Consider the following 19,538-nt stretch of genomic DNA (forward strand, 5'->3'; position numbering starts at 1 on the left):
TGCTTCTCATCTCTCTCCATTCCTGTCTGTCTGTCCCTGTCTATCCCTCTCTGTCTCTATAAAAAAAAAAACAAAAACAAAAACAAAACTACAACGAAGCAACTATACTTCTCATTCCCTGGTCCCTCTGGCCTCTCTCTATAAAGTCAATAAATAAAATCTAGAAAGAAAGAATATTGAGTTCAGCACATCACTAACACCAACCTTCCTCAGTTACCTGCCCTTCTCATCTTTGAAAGAAAACAAAGCTCCTTAGAAAATATGCTATAAATAAGTTGGCTTCAAACTTTTTTTTAAGACATTAATACTGGGCAATTGGCTCATACCCACACCTACTTACATGAAGCTCCTACTGCTTGTGGTTATATTTCCTGAGAAAAGAAATAGTAACTGGCTAGATAGTGGATAAGCCTATCCCAGTGTCCAGAAGTGTGATGATGAGGACGGTTAGACCACCTTTGCAAATCTCTTTTTTTTTGACCACCTTTCTTGCTTGTGATCCAATTCCAGACTTTCTGTGAACAAGGCATGTAAACAGCGCCACCTTTGGGTGAAGTGTGGTTTCCTTAAACTTCCTAGCTCAAAATCAGCAGGAGGAAATGTCCTAATTTGGGGACAGTGGATCAAGTTAAGACTTGAGCACTTTCAGAGGATGAATGAAACAGTGCACAGGGCCTCCTGGGAGCATTATCAGAGCCAAGGGCATTAAACCATAAAGCATAATTCCTCCCATTTGGGGATGGGGAATAGCCCTGGGTGTCTGCTTCTTGATACCTGCTGGGAAAGCACACACAAGGGGGACCCTGGGATGATGGACAAGTGATCTGAGGAGCAAGAAAGGTCTGCACCGCTCCTTCATCTGCTCTAGACCAACAAAGCCAGGACAGTGGAAATCACACGACTCTCTGTACACAACTTGATCCACTTGTCTGGAAAAAGAGAATGTGAGGGTGAGACAGGTGGGTGATCAGGCAGTGCCTGGCAGACGGAGGGGCTCATAAACACTTGAATCAATGAACAAAGTGGCTGGGAGGAACCTGAGCCCAGCGGCAGCCCATGCTGTAGCCCCCTTTCTGGTCTCAGTCCTCGGTGCTCCACCACAGCTCCACAGGCCAGCTCTGGAGCAACTGCTGCCTCTCCTGATTCCCCAAATGTCACCTTGACTGGGACGTAAAATAAAGTTGGGGAGACCTCCTGTCCCCGAGCAAGATGCAAGGCCTGACTTAGGGCTAACATACTGAGCCCCAGACTGGATGCCGGGGCTGAGAGGAAGGGGTCCAGACACTGCTGCCAATGACCAGACATTGTCATTATTATTTTTTTTTTGTATTTTTCTAAGTTGGAAACGGGGAGGCAGTCAGACAGACTCCCGCATGCGCCCGACTGGGATCCACCCGCATGGCCACCAGGGGGCGACGCTCTACCCCGCTGGGGTGTTGCTCTGTTGCGACCAGAGCCATTCTAGCACCTGAGGCAGAGGCCACAGAGCCATCCCCAGCACCCAGGCCAACTTTGCTCCAATGGAGCCTTGGCTGCGGGAGGGGAAGAGAGAGACAGAGAGGAAGGAGGGGGAGGGGAGTGGAGAAGCAGATGGGCGCTTCTCCTGTGTGCCCTGGCTGGGAATCGAACCTGGGACTCCTGCACACCATGCCAACACTCTACCACTGAGCCAACCGGCCAGGGCCCAGACATTGTTCTTGTCCCTGAAGGGGGTAGGTGATAAAACACAATGTTTCCAGGAACAATGCATGGTGGCGCACGTTTATTCTATGTCTGGTCACAGCAAATCTCACACACCTCGAGGACAGCCATGCTGAGAGCGCACGTGGCTAGAAGCAGCTGGAGGAAATGCAGACCGTCCCCTCCGCTGCACACGCCGCACCGAGCAGAACGCGCAGATGCCTCACCAGCCTACTCGGAGGCACTGAGGCCAGAACTCCCTCGCCAGGTCCCGAGGACGTCTCCAGAACTCAATTGCCATTTGAAATTTCCAAAACCCTGGGTACCTCCTAGTAACCAAGTCCTGGTTCCAACAAGTCATTCCGAGTCCAGGCTATGCCACAGACTGGGCCATAGCGCAGCCCTGGGGGCCCTGCGGTTTAGGGTCGACGATCCTTTCTGCGGAGTTTATGTCCCACCTGGGCACCCCTCTGGGTATCCTTCACCAGGCCTTTGAATTGTCCCTGCAGCTTCACTTTCTTCCTGTAGTGACAAGGAACAGAAGGGTCACATCTCACTGAGAACAGGTGGCCTGCCTTCCCACGATGTCAAAAGATGGCTGCCCCACACCAGCTGCCCATCACGTCTCAAAGGGAAGTTCAAGCTAACAATACATGTAGGTATGAACAACATGAAGGTGCAAGTTAAAAGGGAAAAATAAAAACCTGGAAGAGACTTGATGAGCTGAGTTGAGTTTGATGAGCGTCAGGCCCTCCACAGAGCAGGCCCCGCCCCCACCCTGCACCCCCCACCCTGCAGGCACTGTACCTGCGGTTGAGCTTAGTTCTGTTGAGGGGGATGTAGGCATAGGGGTCGAGCCGACCCTTCTTCTTCAGGTCACCCTTTGCTTTCTGCTCAGGGAGAGAAACAGAGCCAGCTAGGAATGCGGGGTTCCCCTTCTGCCCCCTCCCCTGTATCCTCCCTTCCCTTCATTCTCTGCCTTTGGTGGCACCAAAGACTTTCCATTGTTCTAGAAGGCCAAGCAACAAAGGCCTGGACTTTAGAAGCTCCTCAATGTGCCCCTGGTCTGGCTCCACAAAGGTGCCTTCCCAGGACAGGAAGGGGCACAGCGGTCCTGCCCCTTCCCAGACGCTCTGCCAGAAGATCCCTCGTCCCACCAGCAGCCCATACCCCATACCTTGGCCTTGTACTCAGCCCCGGGTGTAGCTTTCTTGGGCACAGGACGGTGGATGCCAGAGCCTCCAGCTGAAGGGGGAACACAGAGACCATAAGTCAGACGAAGCCAGGGCAGCCTCCCGTGGGAGGAGGCAATGGGCACCTTCTCTCTGGGGAGCTGGGTCATGGCCAGGAGCCTGGCTCTGTCCCCTAACAACCAAGAACAAAGGCCTTCCTCAGGACTGTGCGCTGTCTTGACAGACCACTGGGCTCCTCTGGGGGCATATATTCTCTACTAACATAAAACACCCTAAACCCTCCAAGGCTAAATCTGCTCCATTTGTTCTAGGAAAAAGAACACAGGCTTTGAAGTCAGACAGACCGAGGTTCAACTCACAGCTCTTTTAACTTTCTGGAGCTCTTAACCTCATCTGTCACATGAGGCACACAGGCTCTCTCTTTCCGGCTCCACATCGCCACTGAGAGAGAACAGCAGCTCCGAGTCCCCTGCACAGACGTGGGAGCTGCAGCTAAGAGAGATCAGGACGCTTCCAAATCAGTGTCCTTCACGGCCCGCACTTCACCACCGTCGTGGATGGACTCCTGCAGTGCTGGTTTGGGAGGATGTATCAGCCCGTCTTCGCTTGTGCTGACTGAGTACAACCAGGCTGTGCCACCTCGTGGCTCTGCCTGCAACAAACCCTGCCTAATCTACATGACAGAAAACACAGATCCAAGAAAGAATGGAAGCCTCACCTTGGTACCGAGGGGGCATCTCTAGCTCCTCCTCGTCAGCCTCTTTCTGATGCTTGCGCTTCTGGTGTTTTTTCTACAAAGGGGTAAGCAAAGTCCGTGAACAAGGGGATGCGGTCATCCTCACTAATGCATTAGCAGGAAAGGCCCTCTGCCAAGCACCTGACCCCTACTTACAGGTAAGGACACTAAGGCTCAGAGAGGGCAAGTAACTGTCCAGCATCCCACAGCTAGGCGGTGCAGAGGCAAGGTCCCATCTCCAGTCCTCCTGCTGAGCTTGTCTCTGCACTCCACTGAACTCCCACAGGGTCGCAAGTGCCTATCTGGGCACCTTGCCCTCAGCTTAGCCCCAGTCTTCCTAGCAGGGTAAACGAGGTTCTCAGCCTCTTTGAACAGTTTTACCAGGTCTTTGCCTTACATGACCTCCACTCTGCCCTACGCAGGAGTCAAACAGTCACTGATCCCCTGCTAAGTGCAAGGTCCTGGGGACACAGGACACAGGACCACCTTGCTGTGGTCCAGGGGCTCTCAGGCAGGTGGGAGACCCCTGCTCATGCCAGGCATCACAGTCCCTCAACATGCTACCGTCCCAGGAGCTGTGAGCAATGTGGCAACAGGAGAGTTCACCCAATAATATCCAACAGAAAGTGACTCAGCACTTACTACACGCCAGCACCATGTTAGGGGCTCCAAGCGGGAGAGGTGGGTCTGACAGCAACCCAGCCCACTGGGAGATCTGACTCCAGAAAGCAGACAACCAGGCAAGGCAGAGAAGAATGTTGTACCATGCTATGGTCTATGCCACTGCCTAGGAAGCCTCTTAAAACTATAGATTCCTGGGGTTCAAGCTACCCAGGGATCCCCAGGCAAGGGGGCTTCAGGACCCTATTCTGAGGAGCATTCACTGGCTTAAGGGCCAGGGACAGTGTGTTGGGGACAGAAAAATCAACAGGGTATTTTACAGTTTGGATTTTGGGGATAGAGCTGACTGTAAGCTGAGAGTCTGCCCAACCCCCCACCTCACCTGCCTGATTAAGTTGCAAAAGGCTGTGATGCTCGTCCTGCCTCCCATGCTCCCCAGAAGGACTGGAAGGAAGTTACTTCTTTGTGTATGTTAAGTATTGGTGGAGGGTTTTCTACACATGGTGGAGTTCTTGGACTGTCTTGGAAATGTCACTGAATTGCTACTTTATACCCTGCCCAGATAATAAAGAAGGATGCGGCTAGGGCGGCGGCCATGTTTTGCGGCTAGGCCAGGGCGGTAATTTTATTGCTGGCAGGAGCTGTGGCTTCCTCCTGAAACCCATCTTATATATGTCTTCAGTTCTTTGTCTATTTTCATTTAATTTCGTACCATTCCCGCTTGAGACCCTGGAATATACTTGTCGCGCGGGTCGCGACAACAGTGGACAGTGTGCAGTTAAGGGAGCAGCAGGGAGCACACACAGGGTGTGTGGGAGGCTGTGGGCACCAGTTCCACTGACTGAGGCCCAGCAGAGTGGACTCCTAGTAGAGAAACAGAAAGTGGCTGGAAACAGACGGAACTTTGGCTACAGCACAAAGGGTGACAGCTCAGCTTGCTCTTGGTTCAGCTGGAACCTGGCAATAGCTGTGCCACCGAGACTGCAGCCATTACTGCAGGCAGAGGAGTGGGACTGAGCAACTGCCATGCAAAAGAGCCCCTGGGGGTCCCGATGGCAGGCGATGATCTGCCATGAGCCAACTGCAGAGCGTGGCCACCCTCGGTCCTTCTCGGTACGTGAGACAAGGAGCCCCAGTCCTGCAGTGCTGAATGGGAGTGCTCCCTCAGGGCTGTGGTCAGGAGGAAGAGCGGACATGGGAGGGCTGCAGAGCCACGGGTAAAGAGGCGCTGGAGCGACCAGGGAGGCTCTAGCCAGATCAAGATCTCCAGGGAAAATGCAACAGTAACAGCCATCACTTATTTAGTATCACTAGATGCCACACACTTCAACCAGGATCTGGGTTCAGGCAGTCTGGGCCCGAAGACATAGACATTTAATGACCCCTATGACCTTGGGCAGGCTACTTACCTTTTGTGGGCCCCTCTGGAAATGGGGATAAATGGCCCCCATCTCCTGTGAGGTGACCTGTGCGGTCCTCAGCACTTCTGGATGACGGATGCCCCCACCCCACGTGGGAGCTCGCCCCAGGAGCAGGCCAGCTGTCGCCCTTGCAGCTGCACAGCATTTGTCCTCATGGAGAGACATGGCTTTATTTCTATCCTCCTTTAACTGGACAATCCAGGCAACAATGGAGGAAGCCCAGGTACATAGGAGAGAGCCCAGCCCCTTCCGCAGCGGTCAGCCATGCGCTGCTCCGGGCACAGGCACACCACACCCTGGACTTCCTGCTGTGTACATCCCCAAGCGCTCCTCAGCAGTCAGGAAGCCGCTGTCAGGCCTGAGGCCCTAGCCCCCCATCAGCAGGAATTACTCACATTTCTGATGCTCAAGTCTCCCATCAGGTCATCCATCTCTTTATCCTCCCCTGGGGCCAAAAGGAAGAGCAGCCGGTGAGCACGCAGGGAGGCTGTTTTCCCAGAGCCCACCCGAACTCCCCTGCCTCCTTTTGGCACCCCAGAAATCCTGTGTCCTTCGGTAGGAGATGAGACCCCTGAACACTGACCCTTTAGTCTCCCCTTCCTAGGTCCCAGGGACAGTTGCCCTTTAAGGAAGCAGTGATTCCACTTCTGAGGTCAATACAGTGTTTTTCTGCAACTCAACACGAATGCAGGTTCCCCGGGGGGCCAGGCACTCCTGCAGCCCCACTCACTCCACTCGGCTGGGCGACCGCTTTATTCTCCTACTTGAGAACATTCATTTTGCCCTGGACAGCTGGGTCTTGTGTGGGGATATAAGGAAGTATGAACCAATAAATTGGCTCTACATTAAGAAATTGGACTATATACATTAAAATTTAAAAGCTTCTTTGTGTCAAAGGACATATCAAGACTGAAAGGCAACCTATGGATGGGAGAAAACTTTGCAAATTATATATCTGATAAAGGGTTGATATGCTGAATATATAAAGACCCCCTACAGCCCTGGCTGGATAAGTTGGTTAGTTAGAGCAGTGGTCCCCAAACTTTTTTGGGCCACGGACCGGTTTAATGTCAGAAAATATTGTCACGGACTGGCCTTTAGGGTGGGACGGATAAATGTATCCCATGACCGAGACAAACGTCAAGAGTGAGTCTTAGACGGATGTAACAGAGGGAATCTGGTCATTTTTAAAAAATAAAACATCGTTCAGACTTAAAAATAAATAAAACGGAAATAATGTAAGTTATTTATTCTTTCTCTGTGGACCGGTACCAAACGGCCCACGGACCGGTACCAGTCCGTGGCCCGCGGGTTGGGGACCACTGAGTTGGAGCATCATCCTGAAGCGCAGAGGGCACTCGATCAGGGCACATACAGGAACAGATGCTCCTGTCTCCCCCCTCCCTTCCTCTCTCTAAAATCAATAAAATAAACATTTAAAAAATAATAAAGAACCCTTACAACTCAACAGCAGAAAACAGCGCAATTAAAAAGTGGGCAAGGCCCTGGCCGGTTGGCTCAGCGGTAGAGCGTTGGCCTAGCGTGCGGAGGACCCGGGTTCGATTCCCGGCCAGGGCACACAGGAGAGGCGCCCATTTGCTTCTCCACCCCTCTGCCGCGCTTTCCTCTCTGTCTCTCTCTTCCCCTCCCGCAGCCAAGGCTCCATTGGAGCAAAGATGGCCCGGGCGCTGGGGGTGGCTCTGTGGCCTCTGCCTCAGGCGCTAGAGTGGCTCTGGTCGCAATATGGCGACGCCCAGGATGGGCAGAGCATCGCCCCCTGGTGGGCAGAGCATCGCCCCTGGTGGGCGTGCCGGGTGGATCCCGGTTGGGCGCATGCGGGAGTCTGTCTGACTGTCTCTCCCCGTTTCCAGCTTCAGAAAAATGAAAAAAAAAAAAAAAAAAAAAGTGGGCAAAAGTACTGGAGTAGACATTTCTCCAAAAAGACATACAAATGCAAAACAAACATAAAAAGATGCTTGTCACCAATTAATCATTAAGGAAACGCAAATCAAAACCACCATAAGGCCTGGCCTGTGGTGGCGCAGAGGCTAAAGCGCTAATCTGGAATGCTGAGGTCACAGGTTTGAAACCCTGGGCTTGCCCGGTCAAGGCACATACAACAAGCAATCAATGAACAACTAAAGTGGAGCAACTATGAGTGATACTTCTCACTCTCCCCCCCTTCTCTCTGTAAAATCAATAAATAAAATCTAAAAAAAACAAAAAACACCATAAGGCCTGACCTGTGGTAGTGCAGTGGGATAAAGCATCTACCTGGAACACTGAGGTCACCGGTTCAAAACCCTGGGCTTGCCTGGTCATGGCACATATGGGAGTTGATGCTTCCTGCTCCTCTCCCTTCTCTCTATTTCCTTCTCTTTTTCTCCCTCTCTCCTGTCTGAAAATTGAATAAAGTCTTTAAAAAAAAAATAAAAACAACCCACGACCACCATAAGATACCACATCACAACCATGGTTACTATAAAAAAAGAAAAAAAGTACCCCCCCCCCCGGAAAATAGCCCCGATCAAGGCACATACAAGAATCAACCAATGAATGCATAAATAAGTGGAATAACAAATCAATCTCTCTCTCTTTCTCTCTCCTTTCCTCTTTCTCTAAAAATCAATTAAAAAAAAAAAACCCCAAAAAACAAAAAACCATGCACACTGAAAAGGACATTCTGACAAATGCTACAACATGGCTGAACCATGAGGACGTTATATTAAGTGAAATAAGCTAGTCACAAAAGGACAAACACTGAATGATTCCCACTTATGTAAGGTACCTTGATTCCTATTCAAAATCAAATTCCTATAGAATGGTGGTTGTTAGAAGTGGAGGGAGGGGTGATGGGGAATTGCGGAATGTGTACAGAGTTTCGGTTTTGCAAGACGAAAAGAGTTCTGTAGATTAGAGATTAGTTGTACATCAACGTGAATGTATTTAACACTAGTGAATTGTACACTTAAAAATGGTTAAGATGGCCTGACCTGTGGTGGCGCAGTGGATAAAGTGTCGACCTCAAAATACTGAGGTCGCCGGTTTGAAACCCTGGGCTTGATGCTTCCAGCTCCTCCCCCCCTTCTCTCTCTCTCTCTCTCTGTGTCTCTCCCTCTCCTCTCTAAAATGAATTAAAAAAAAAAAATTCAACCACTCTTCTGTCCTATAAAGAAAAAAAAAAATGGTTAAGATGGCCTGACCTGTGGTGGATAAAGCATCAGCCTGGAATGCTGAGGTTGCCAGTTCAAATCCCTGGGCTTGTCCCGGTCAAGGCGCATACAGGAAGCAACTACTATGAGATGATGTTTCCTACTTCTCCCCCATCTTTCTTACTCTCCCTCTCTTTCCCTCTCTCCTCCCCTCCAAAAATCAATAAATAAAATCTAAAAAAACATAGCCTGACCTGTGGTGGCGCAGTGGATAAAGCGTCGACCTGGAAATGCTAAGGTCACCAGTTTGAAACCCTGGGCTTGCCTGGTCAAGGCACATATGGGAGTTGATGCTTCCAGCTCCTCCCCCCCTTCTCTCTGTCTCTCCTCTCTCTGTCTCTCTCCTCTCTAAAAATGAATTAAATAAATAAATAAATAAAAATGGTTAAGATGGTAAATTTTAGGTCATGTGTATTTTACCATGATTTTAAAAAACCTAACAGTATATTAAAAGAAAAAGGTATAATATTGACCAGTTGGAGGGAAGACAATCTCAAATAAAGTCAATCAACAATCACATGACATCACAAGAGAGCATGTGAGCAAGTACTGAAGGCTGGGCAGTGCCTGGGAGCAAGGCCTGAAGGCTCAAGAGCCATGGAAAGACCCACAGAAGTACTTAGGCTGGACCCTAAAGAGCGGGGAGCGTTTAGGAAGGCAGGAGAGGGAGGGTGCTTTCAGCATGAAGACGTGTGCACAAGAAGGGAGGAGATGGAATTATCAAGGGTGAGACAGGAGCCATGATAAGACCAGATCAGAAAATAGTGTCATCACATTTATCCCCTCCATGCACATGTGCCATTCAGGTTACCCGTTTCATCTTCCTAGGAACTCTCTGAAGTAGGTATTGGTATTGTACCCATGTGGGCACAGAGAGGTTAAGTAATTGTGCATAGTCACACAGCTAGTAAGTTAGGGGCAGGGGCAGTGGGAGAGCACTGATTAGGAGGCTTCAGCGAGTCCGGCCCAGGGATCATGGCAGTGGGAACAGAAAACAAGGAAGGCAGATTTATTGTAGAAGACCTAGGCCTTTGTGACCTAAAGGATGCTATGTGCAGTGCGGCAGCAGGAAAGACAAAACAGCACTCGGAGACGTTCCATCCGAGTGGCTCCTGGACAACAGGGGACAATGGAGTCAGACACCTGGGAGCAGGAGTCCAGCTCTCCCTACCTCTCAGTGAGGTTCTGGGCCTCGGCTAGGTTCCCACTTTGGGGGAAAAAAGAGAAAGAAAGAAACAGAACAGGACAGATTAGAGACTAACAGTGCTATACTGTTAGTAAGGGAAAGTACTGCATTTTCAGTTTTGTTTGAATTATGGAATTGTATAAATGGCTGCATTACAACATACAAGGTTCTTTTTCCCTCCCTTTTTTTAGCGCGCATGTGTGTGAGAGAGAGAGAGAGAGCGAGAGACAGGAAGGAAGAGAGATGAGAAGCATCAACTCATAGTTGTGGCACTTTAGCTGTTCATTGATTGCTTTGTCATATGTGCCTTGATTGGGGGCTCCAGCTGAGCCAATGACCTCCTGCTTAAGCCAGCGACCTTGGGCTCAAGCAGTGACCTTGGGCTTCAAGTCAGAGACTATAGGGTCATGGCTATGATCCCACACTCAAGTGGGTGCCCCTGGGCTCAAGCCAGTGAGGCCACACTTAAGCCAGAAACCTTGGGGTTTTGAACCTCAGTCCTCAGCATCCCAGGCTGATGCTCTCTCCACTAAGCCAGGGCTGGGTCAGGCCAAAGATTTCTTAATGTGGTCAAAAAAAAGTTTGAGAAACTCAAAAAGTTTGAGCAAGTTGCCTTATGTACCAGCTGTTGCTCCCATGACAAATGGTCTGAAGAAATGAGTGAATGAATGAACAACAGAGTGTCGCACTGGCCCTGGCCAGAGCAGCCGCATTCCCAGAGTGGGCAGGTGGCCCCACCTTTAGTGCCTTCCTCTTCCTCCATCTTGGTGGTGGCATCCTCCTCCTCCTCCTCCTCCTCCTCCCGGATGATGAGCCGGCCATCGGCGCTCACCTTGAAGCCATGGTCCTTCTTCTTGCCCCGGCTGGTCCCAGGCTGTGTGGCTGGCATGGCATAGATGGGCAGTGAGGAGGTGAAAGCCCAGTCCTAACCCACTTACACTATACTCATAACCAACAAGACCAGGTCTGTGCCCTGAACGGGTGCCCACAGCACAATGATACGCATGTGTGAGGGTGAGTGGTGCCCACTGGCCTCAATGGGAGTCACCCCTACCCCAAACCGGCACCAAGACAAGCCTGTTTTCTGAGCTCATGGGCCAGCTGCTTCTTGCTTACCTAGGACTCGCTGGGCCACCTTGGGGTCCAGGAAGTTGAGGGGCTCGTCCCCACCGCCCTCCTTCAGCCACGCCCGGCTCCGCTGCCGAGCCAGCCTCCGCTGCTCCCTGCTCCTGCTGCTTTCTTCCTCCTCATTGTCCTCGTCCTCGGAGTCGGCCAGAATCTCCTCGATGCTAAAGACACAGAGGCCCCGGGTCAGGGGGCTCCCAGGAGAGGCCGGGCAGCTGGGCATGCCTGGGCAGGCGCCGCGGTGGGGAAGCCCAGCCCATCAGGAATCCATCGGGGTCTCACCTATCGCCTTTGCCCTGGGCAGGCTCCTCCTCCTCTTCCTCCTCCTCCTCTTCCTCAGCAGCCTGGTTCAGAGCACGGTGCCTCTTGGCCCGGGCCTCGGCTTTCCGGATGTTGACCAGGACTCTGTGGTACTCCACAGGCAGCAGCCCCTTCACCAGCTCAAACCTGAGTGCAGCAAAGGGCAGGTGAGGTGCACAGGCTGCGTATGCGCCCAGCAGCCAGCGCCCTTCCAGACGCGGGGCAGAGACTGGGCCCCTGACCCGGCCCCTTCTCTGCAGGATCCCTGGTGGGATGAAAACCCCTCGACACCTCCCCTGTTCCCTCTACTCAGGACACAGACCCAAACTTGCGGATGAACTTGGTGAACAGGTTGCGAAGCTTCATGCGGAAGTGCCGTCGCATGTCGTCTGAGAGCTTCCCGATGGCGTCCATCTGCAGGGCATGCAGCAGGGTTCAGCAGGAGGGCGCCTCCCCCCTGCCTGCCCCTGCACTGCTGTCCAGACTGGGACAAGGGAGGACCGGGCCCGGCTAGGAGGTGAACGCAAGAGTGGTCCTGTTCCTGGCTCAGCCATTGGTCCAAACAGGCTCCACCATCGGGGCAGGACCCATCTTTCCCCTAAACTGCCAAGGTTACGGCTTAGAGCAGGGGTCCCCAAACCTTTTACACAGGGGGCCAGTTCACTGTCCCTCAGACCGTTGGAGGACAGGACTATAAAAAAAACTATGAACAAATACCTATGCACACTGCACATATCTTATTTTAAAGTAAAAAAACAAAACAGGAACAAATCCAATATTTAAAATAAAGAACAAGTAAATTTAAATCAACAAACTGACCAGTATTTCAATGAGAACTATGCTCCTCTCACTGACCACCAATGAAAGAGGTGCCCCTTCCGGAAGTGCAGCGGGGGCCGGATAAATGGCCTCAGGGGGCCACATGCGGCCCGCGGGCCGTAGTTTGGGGACCCCTGGCTTAGAGTCTTGAACGGTGTTTGGCACCTTACACGCATTATCTCACTGAACCCTTAGAACAACCCAGTGAGGCAGGTATCATCATTATCCCTCACGCACAGATGGAGCACAGAGAGCCGAGTGGCAGCTAAGTGGCCACAGGAAGGCGCTGGTCCAGATCTATCTAACTCCATGGCCCACACTTTGCCCCAACATCACCAGGTTTCTCTTGGTTACACATGTCCCTTCTATTCCCTGAAGTTAATTTCTGCCTGGACTGCTCTCAAGCCTTCATGCGGCCTGGTTTCGGAGACATGTGAGTGGCAAATGTTACCCACAGTGTCTCTCCATGGGGCCGGGGGACAAGTCCCCACCAATCCTCTGGGGCTTTTATCATTTCCAGTGACTCCAGAACGGACCCTGCTCTGGCCCTTCTCCCACCTTTGGTCTCCAGTTAAGCTGAAGGCTTTGGAAGGTGGGGGCAGCTATCCTGACTCTCACTGTTCCTTCTCGCCTTGACCCACTGTCAGATTTGAAGATATCAATCAGGATCACCCTGGAGGTCTGATGCAACTCAACCCCACATGAAGAGGGGAGCTGAGGCAGCGGGCGCAGCAGCGAGAGGGTCTGAGAGTCAGTCCCAGCTTGCTGCCTGCGGTATGCCTGGTCAGAGAGCTCTCCAGCCCTTCTGTAGCCCAGCAGGGGTGTCTGGAGGAGGCTCCGCAAACCCAGATCAGAATACAGGAGGTGAAAAAAATGAGAAATGAGGGCCCTCCTGGGTTCTGTCCCCAGGGCTGCTCTCATTAGGCACTGTAACTTGGGGCAGTCTGGCCTCAGTTTCCCCATCTGTGAAATGAGGAATGGCCCTGTAGAGCCTTGCTCCTGTGGAGGAGCCAAGGGTGGTGGTGGAAAAAAGGCAGCCTAGGCACTGTGCCCTTTCCTCCACCAGCTGCCATTCCCCGACCTGTCCCTTCTGAGGCTGCCGCATGACCTTCTGTCGCATAAGCCAGCGTGTAGCTAAACTACATTTGAAACTTGCTGGCCTTGGGACTCACTGGTTCCATATGGCAGCCTGGAGGCCATGTTGCCACCCAGAAGGGAAAGGGGACACTTACCACCAGCTGCACGTGCTTGGCCAGGTGTGCCACATCCATGACAACCACTGCCACCTTGATGAAGCCCAGCGCTGACTTGACCACGTCGCGGGTGCGGGAGGCCAGGAGCAGGCACACGTTCTCCAGCAGCTGCTCCACTGTGCTGGTTCCCATCAGCCCTGTGGGGGCACGGACGGAGGGCCATCGTCAGACCCCCAGAACCCCACCTCAACCTGCCAGGTCGCAGGAGTGAGAGCTGTTTGGGGGACTTCTGTGAGCCTGGGACATTTCCGGTCATTTTCCACGGAGTATCTCTGGTCCTTCAGCCGCCTAGGAGGAGGTGCTGTCTTCCTCCCCCTTCTGGAGGTAAGAGTTAGATTCCAAGAGGACTGCCAACGCTGGGATGAGGTCGACCCAGGAATGAAATCGGGCATGGGACCCACACCCTCCCACCCACTGAGAACGGGATGTGAGGCAGCTGTGAGGAGGTGGGGGGCCGAGCGGGGCAGCAGAGGAGATGGGAGGCGGCTGGGCGTGGCTCCAACATTTTCCCCACCCTCCCCTGACCTGTCCCCCATCGGCAGCCACCCAGTCCTTCAAGAAGTAGCATTTACCTTTAAACTCGAAAAGGAGGTGGGTCAGAGCCAGGATGCTGCAGCTGACCATGGTGACGGCGCCCAGGAGGCCAGGGTAGATCAGGACGAGGTAGCGCTGCAGGGCCTCTGGAAGGGCAGAGGGCAGGACGAGTTATACCAGGGCAGAGCCCAGCCCGGACGCTGCATCCCAGGCCCACTGGGGAGGGGGAAGTCAGCCAGAGAGGAGCAGCCTGCCCAGGTCCAGAGCCAGACAGGGCTCCCTACCTTTTTCTCTTTGACCAGTGCTTCTGAGGGGTGTTCCCTAGGTTTGGAGGCAAAGCGTCCACCCCAGCCCTGCATTACCCAGGCCTCACCTTCCTGGCTTGGGCCAAACCGGAGGAAAGCGTGGCCCATCTCCACCAGCAGGGCGAAAGCGTTCTTCCGGGCACCCACCGACACCTCCTTCGTACACAGGATTACCTGCCGGACAGCCCCACAGCACGTGCTCTGAGCTGGCCACCCAGGGCTGGTGGCCTGAGGCAGAGTGGGCAGGGAAGGGCACCCACATTCCGGGCAGTGAATTAATCCCACTCCCACCCCCACTGCTGCTCTCCCCTGACCCTGATAGGCCTTTAGGAGCCACAACCCAAGGAACCCCCAAAACATGCACATAGCCCTCTTCTGCAGTCCTCACCTCTGGGACAAGGGCAGCGATGAACTCCTCATGCTCGGCTGTGAGCTTCTTCACAATATGTATGAGGCACTTCAAACGGGGCTGCAGGCAGGCGACAGTGAGGGACCCTCAGCGCCACCCCAGTCTCTGAAGCCCACTAAGCATCTCCACGGTGGTCCTCCCTCAGCAGAGCAAGGCCGCCCCTGGAGCCCTCACCCTCTTGGCAGGAGAGGAAGTGGTCCGCAGTGAGTCCAGCAGGGTCTTCTTCAGCTCATCCAGGTGGCTCTGCACGAAGCGCGCCCCAGGGCCCTGGGGGCTGGCGCACACCTCCTCCAGCACGCGGTAGGCCTTCTTCTGCACCCCATGGGCCTTGCTCTGGAAGGGCACATGGCACACAGGGCTGGGTGAAGAGGGGTCCTGGGGGTCCACCACCCACCTGATGACACTAACAGAGCAGTCACCATTAACTCAGGTCGGCACTGGAGGAAATTCAGAAAAGCTGCCCTTGCCCTCTGGACTTTATGAGGTCTGACAAAAGGGCCAGCAGAGCATGGGCGGCAAGAGGCTAACTGTGCCAGGTGGAGATGCCGCAGGGAGAGAAGCCAACCCAGCCTTCCAGCCCCTCCCACCACCGCTAAGCTGCGTTCACACCAGCAGCACGAACGCCCAGTGCCTGTTGTGCTTGCTCCCTTTCTAGCGCCTCTTTCTTGGCCTAACCCAGGGGTCCCCAAACTACGGCCCGCGGGCCACATGCAGCCACCTGAGGCCATTTATCCAGCCCCCGCTGCACCTCTGATAGGGGCACCTCTTTCATTGGTGGTCAGTGAGAGGAGCACAGGATCCATCCTCATCCTGTGCTCCTGGAGTACTGTATGTGGCGGCGCCACAAAGCGCAGCATGACTCACATACAGTACTACTTCCAGTGACGCGGGATGCACGCATCACGGCTCCGGAAGTGCGTCATATCACCTGTTACGGCTAGCAGTGACAAATATGGAACTGGACATTGACCATCTCATTAGCCAAAAGCAGGCCCATAGTTCCCATTGAAATACTGGTCAGTTTGTTGATTTAAATTTACTTGTTCTTTATTTTAAATATTGTATTTGTTCCCTTTTTTTTTTTACTTTAAAATAAGATATATGCAGTGTGCGTAGGGATTTGTTCATAGTTTTTATTAATAGTCCGGCCCTCCAAAGGTCTGAGGGACAGTGAACTGGCCCCCTGTGTAAAAAGTTTGGGGACCCCTGGCCTAACCCCTTACTGTTTCAAAGGCAGGCACTCTGTCACTCCCCTGGGACACCTCTCCTGAGGTCAGGTGGCCCTGCCTTGGACTTCTGGGTCTGCACCTTCTACTCCAGAGCACTTGTCACATTGTTCGGTAACTGCTTACTAAACTGTTGCAGTGGTGACAGTGTCAGGTCACTGCGGGTTGGAATTTTGCCTGATGGCTAGCCACACCAAGTCAGACAGAGAACCTAGCGTGTGCAAAGGCACAGAAGGGGCCCATTATATCTAGAACTCTTGAAACAGTTTAATGAGGTTGGAGTGGTGGCAGGGGGAAGAAGGGGTCAAGGGGAGAGGAGAGTGATCAGAGTGAGGAGCAGGCTGGGCTGGGCCTGGCTGGGCCAGGGAGCAAGCCAGGCAGAGGAGTACGCCCTCGTTTCTACCAGACACACCTCGGCAGTGAGGCCTGAGTACAGCTGAGCATTTTAATCACTTTGGCCTCTATGTGACAGATGGGTTAGACAGGATACAAAGGGCAGCTACACCACGAGAAAGCAGATGACGACCTAATCCTGGGCAGCAGAAAGAGATGAAAACAGGTCCCACCTTTCCAAGGAGCCCCTACCCCAAGGGTGGCTGTGTGGGGCTCCCAGCCCAGGGCTCACCTCTAGGTAGGGCCGGATGGTGGAGTACAGTTTGCTGATGGCGGCTTCATCAGCGTGGGGAGCCAAGGCCACGACCAGGTCCAGGACCGACAATCTGCTCAGGGCAGGAGACCAAGGAGGGGCTTAGCAAGGGCTGGAAAAGGGCAGACTACCAGTGTTCTTATGTCTACTGGGTGCGAGGCCGGTGGGAGAAGTCAGGATGAGGAGGACAAGGGGCCTCGAAGAAGCTTGTGAATGACAGAGCTTGCACCTAATCAAGCGTTCATCAGGCACCAGGCACTGTTCCATCCAGGTGTTAACCCCTTCTAGCCTCACAGCCATGCTATAGGTACTGTTAGCCTATCCACTGCACAGAGGAGGACATAGAGACAAACGTGGGGAAGTAGCTTGGCCAAGGTCACACAGCCCCTCGGTGGTAGAGCTGGGATCTGAACCTGGACAGTGAGTCTCCAGGGTCCTTATCCTTCCCTAGCAGGCTACATTGCTGTTCCAAAAAGAAGTCAGCCAGGCCTTGCAGTAAAGCTGGAACCTTCGATATCAAGCCTTTCCTAAATTATTCCAGAGAGAATCCCCAGCCTTCTGCTAGATACACCTCTTAGCTTCCTGGGCTGCCCCAGCTCAAGGGGGGCATTTTACCTGGTGAAGTCAGAGCTGGCAGGGTCGAGCACCTTCTCACTGGCTTTTTCCAGGAAACCATTCACCAGCTGGCAGCCCAAAGGGACGAGAAATACAGAGTAGCAGCAGGTCACAGAACTATACCTCCCCCCCCGTTTAGAAGCCTCAACCCAAGACCACTGCTGGGACCTGGTCTCCTGCTCTCCAGGGGCCCAGGCCCACGTGAACCCTGGCGCACAGGTTCTTGGCCTTTCCGATACACCTGACCCAATACTCATCCCTAAAAGCATTCCTCCCCTGTCCACCAGGTCACCTGAGGCTCAGTAATGGTGAGGTAAGTTTTGACGGTTTCCAGCACAGCCCGGCGAGGCGCCGGGGTATCCCCGGCTGCAAGAGGCTGCCCATACAGGTTGAAGAGGATTGGCAGAAAGTTCTTGGCAAAACGGCTCACTTCGGCACGGTCGGCCTCTGGCAGGAGGACCAAAGTTTGCATAAAAGGGACAGGACATGACCCCGCAGGCTGCAGCCCAGAGGCAGCCTTTTGGAGGACCTGTGACAGGACCATGGGTATGGGGCTTCTATGGGACAGGAGAGGCTGAGGCCAGGCAAAGAGAACGAGGTGCCACAACAGTCTATGCTCCTCCATGGCTCCTGCCTCGGGGGCCAGTGAAACCCTTCAACGCTGCCTGGGAAACTCCCCAGCTGTCAGCACACCGGAAGTAAAGAGGGAAAGGCGTGGTTTCGGCACCCCTGTGTCCCTAGCAGAAGCTCCTGGTCCTTGCAACGGATGAACTATACGGCTCAGTTCAATGAGTCGCAGAAAGCCCAGAGGAGATGGGGGAACTCGTGCCATCACAGTCATCATCCCGCCAGCCGCCAGCCGCCAACTCCAGAGCCCACACGTACCTGCCTCACAGCCCTTGGTGATGAGCGTGCGCAGGGCCTGGCACACCGTCACCCTCAGGTCTGGGCGCTCGCTGATGGCTGTGCCCAGTGTCCGTGCCAGGCCTTTAAAGGAGGCAGCCACATCTGTGGGCCTTGTGCAGAACCCGGGCAGGAGGGTCCAGATCTGGGGCGGGGATGGTAAAGAAGAATGCCATCTACCAACCCATGCCCCTGCACTGCCCACCCCACGTCCCCCAGCTGACCCCTTACCTGCCACTGCAGTGTGTCATAGATCTTGGACTCCACTGTGCTGCCCACCTGGGCCAGGTCCATTGCTGGAGTGTGACAAAGGACACAGTGTGACCCTGGGCACCCTCCTAGCTTCCAGGCCTCATTTTCACCAAAACCAAAAGCTTAGTGATGAGGACAATATTGGTGATTCCCTCCTAACCATAGACTGAAACTGTTCTTTCTGAAAATCTAAAATTACCTGTATAAAACAGAAAGTGATAGAGCTGGCCAGGTCGCCCAGTGGACAGTGTCATCCTGGTGCACCGGCGTTGTGGGTTTGATCCCAGTCAAGGCATATACAAGAAGCAACCAATGAGTGCACAACTAAATGGAATGAGTTGTTTCACTCTCTCTCTCTTGCTTTCTTATCTCTCTCTCAAATTAATGGAATATTTGTTTTTTCAGAGACAGAGAGAGAGTCAGAGAGAGGGATAGACAGGAACGGAGAGAGTGGTGAAAAGCATCAATCATCAGTTTTTTGTTGCGACACCTTAGTTGTTCATTGATTGCTTTCTCATATGTGCCTTGACCGTGGTACTACAGCAGACCGAGTGACCCCTTGCTCAAGCCAGCGACCTTGGGTCCAAGCTGGTGAGCTTTGCTCAAACCAGATGAGCCTGAGCTTAAGCTGGCAATGTTGGGATCTCGAACCTGGGGTCCTCCACATCCCAGTCCGATGCTCTATCCACTGAGCCACCGCCTGGTCAGACAAATTTTTTTTAATTAAAAGAAAAAAACAGAAAGCGTTATCTCACCATAATCTTACTCCCTCAGGGAATGCCGCTATCTCTTCTGACTTGCTTATATTTCTTTAAACACACATGCACTTGTGCCCTGACCGGTTGGCTCAGCGGTGGAGCGTCGGCCTAGCGTGCGGAGGACCCGGGTTCGATTCCCGGCCAGGGCACATAGGAGAAGCGCCCATTTGCTTCTCCACCCCTCCGCCGCGCTTTCCTCTCTGTCTCTCTCTTCCCCTCCCGCAGCCAGGGCTCCATTGGACTAGAGTGGCTCTGGTCGCAACATGGCGATGCCCAGGATGGGCAGAGCATCGCCCCCTGGTGGGCAGAGCGTCGCCCCATGGTGGGCGTGCCGGGTGGATCCC

General features: G+C 53.3%; 1 protein-coding gene across 1 annotated transcript in view; it reads right to left on the reverse strand.

The window, feature by feature from the left end:
- Positions 1-1,745: 1,745 nt before the first annotated feature.
- The window catches only part of RRP12 (ribosomal RNA processing 12 homolog), a 35,840-nt gene continuing 18,047 nt past the window's right edge, over positions 1,746-19,538 (reverse strand). The window contains exons 16-34 of the mRNA XM_066240547.1: positions 18,416-18,480; positions 18,167-18,329; positions 17,574-17,728; positions 17,282-17,349; positions 16,646-16,739; positions 14,969-15,127; positions 14,774-14,854; positions 14,454-14,559; positions 14,119-14,226; positions 13,526-13,683; positions 11,797-11,888; positions 11,457-11,621; positions 11,166-11,338; positions 10,788-10,931; positions 6,047-6,096; positions 3,592-3,664; positions 2,858-2,925; positions 2,488-2,570; positions 1,746-2,202 (exon numbers count right to left, since the gene is read on the reverse strand). Of these exons, the coding sequence (XP_066096644.1) occupies positions 2,100-2,202; positions 2,488-2,570; positions 2,858-2,925; positions 3,592-3,664; positions 6,047-6,096; positions 10,788-10,931; positions 11,166-11,338; positions 11,457-11,621; positions 11,797-11,888; positions 13,526-13,683; positions 14,119-14,226; positions 14,454-14,559; positions 14,774-14,854; positions 14,969-15,127; positions 16,646-16,739; positions 17,282-17,349; positions 17,574-17,728; positions 18,167-18,329; positions 18,416-18,480 (2,108 nt within the window). The 3' untranslated portion in view covers positions 1,746-2,099. The remainder of the gene's footprint in view (positions 2,203-2,487; positions 2,571-2,857; positions 2,926-3,591; positions 3,665-6,046; positions 6,097-10,787; positions 10,932-11,165; positions 11,339-11,456; positions 11,622-11,796; positions 11,889-13,525; positions 13,684-14,118; positions 14,227-14,453; positions 14,560-14,773; positions 14,855-14,968; positions 15,128-16,645; positions 16,740-17,281; positions 17,350-17,573; positions 17,729-18,166; positions 18,330-18,415; positions 18,481-19,538) is intronic.

This window comes from Saccopteryx bilineata, chromosome 7 (assembly GCF_036850765.1).
Source record: "Saccopteryx bilineata isolate mSacBil1 chromosome 7, mSacBil1_pri_phased_curated, whole genome shotgun sequence".
Taxonomy (NCBI): domain Eukaryota; kingdom Metazoa; phylum Chordata; class Mammalia; order Chiroptera; family Emballonuridae; genus Saccopteryx; species Saccopteryx bilineata.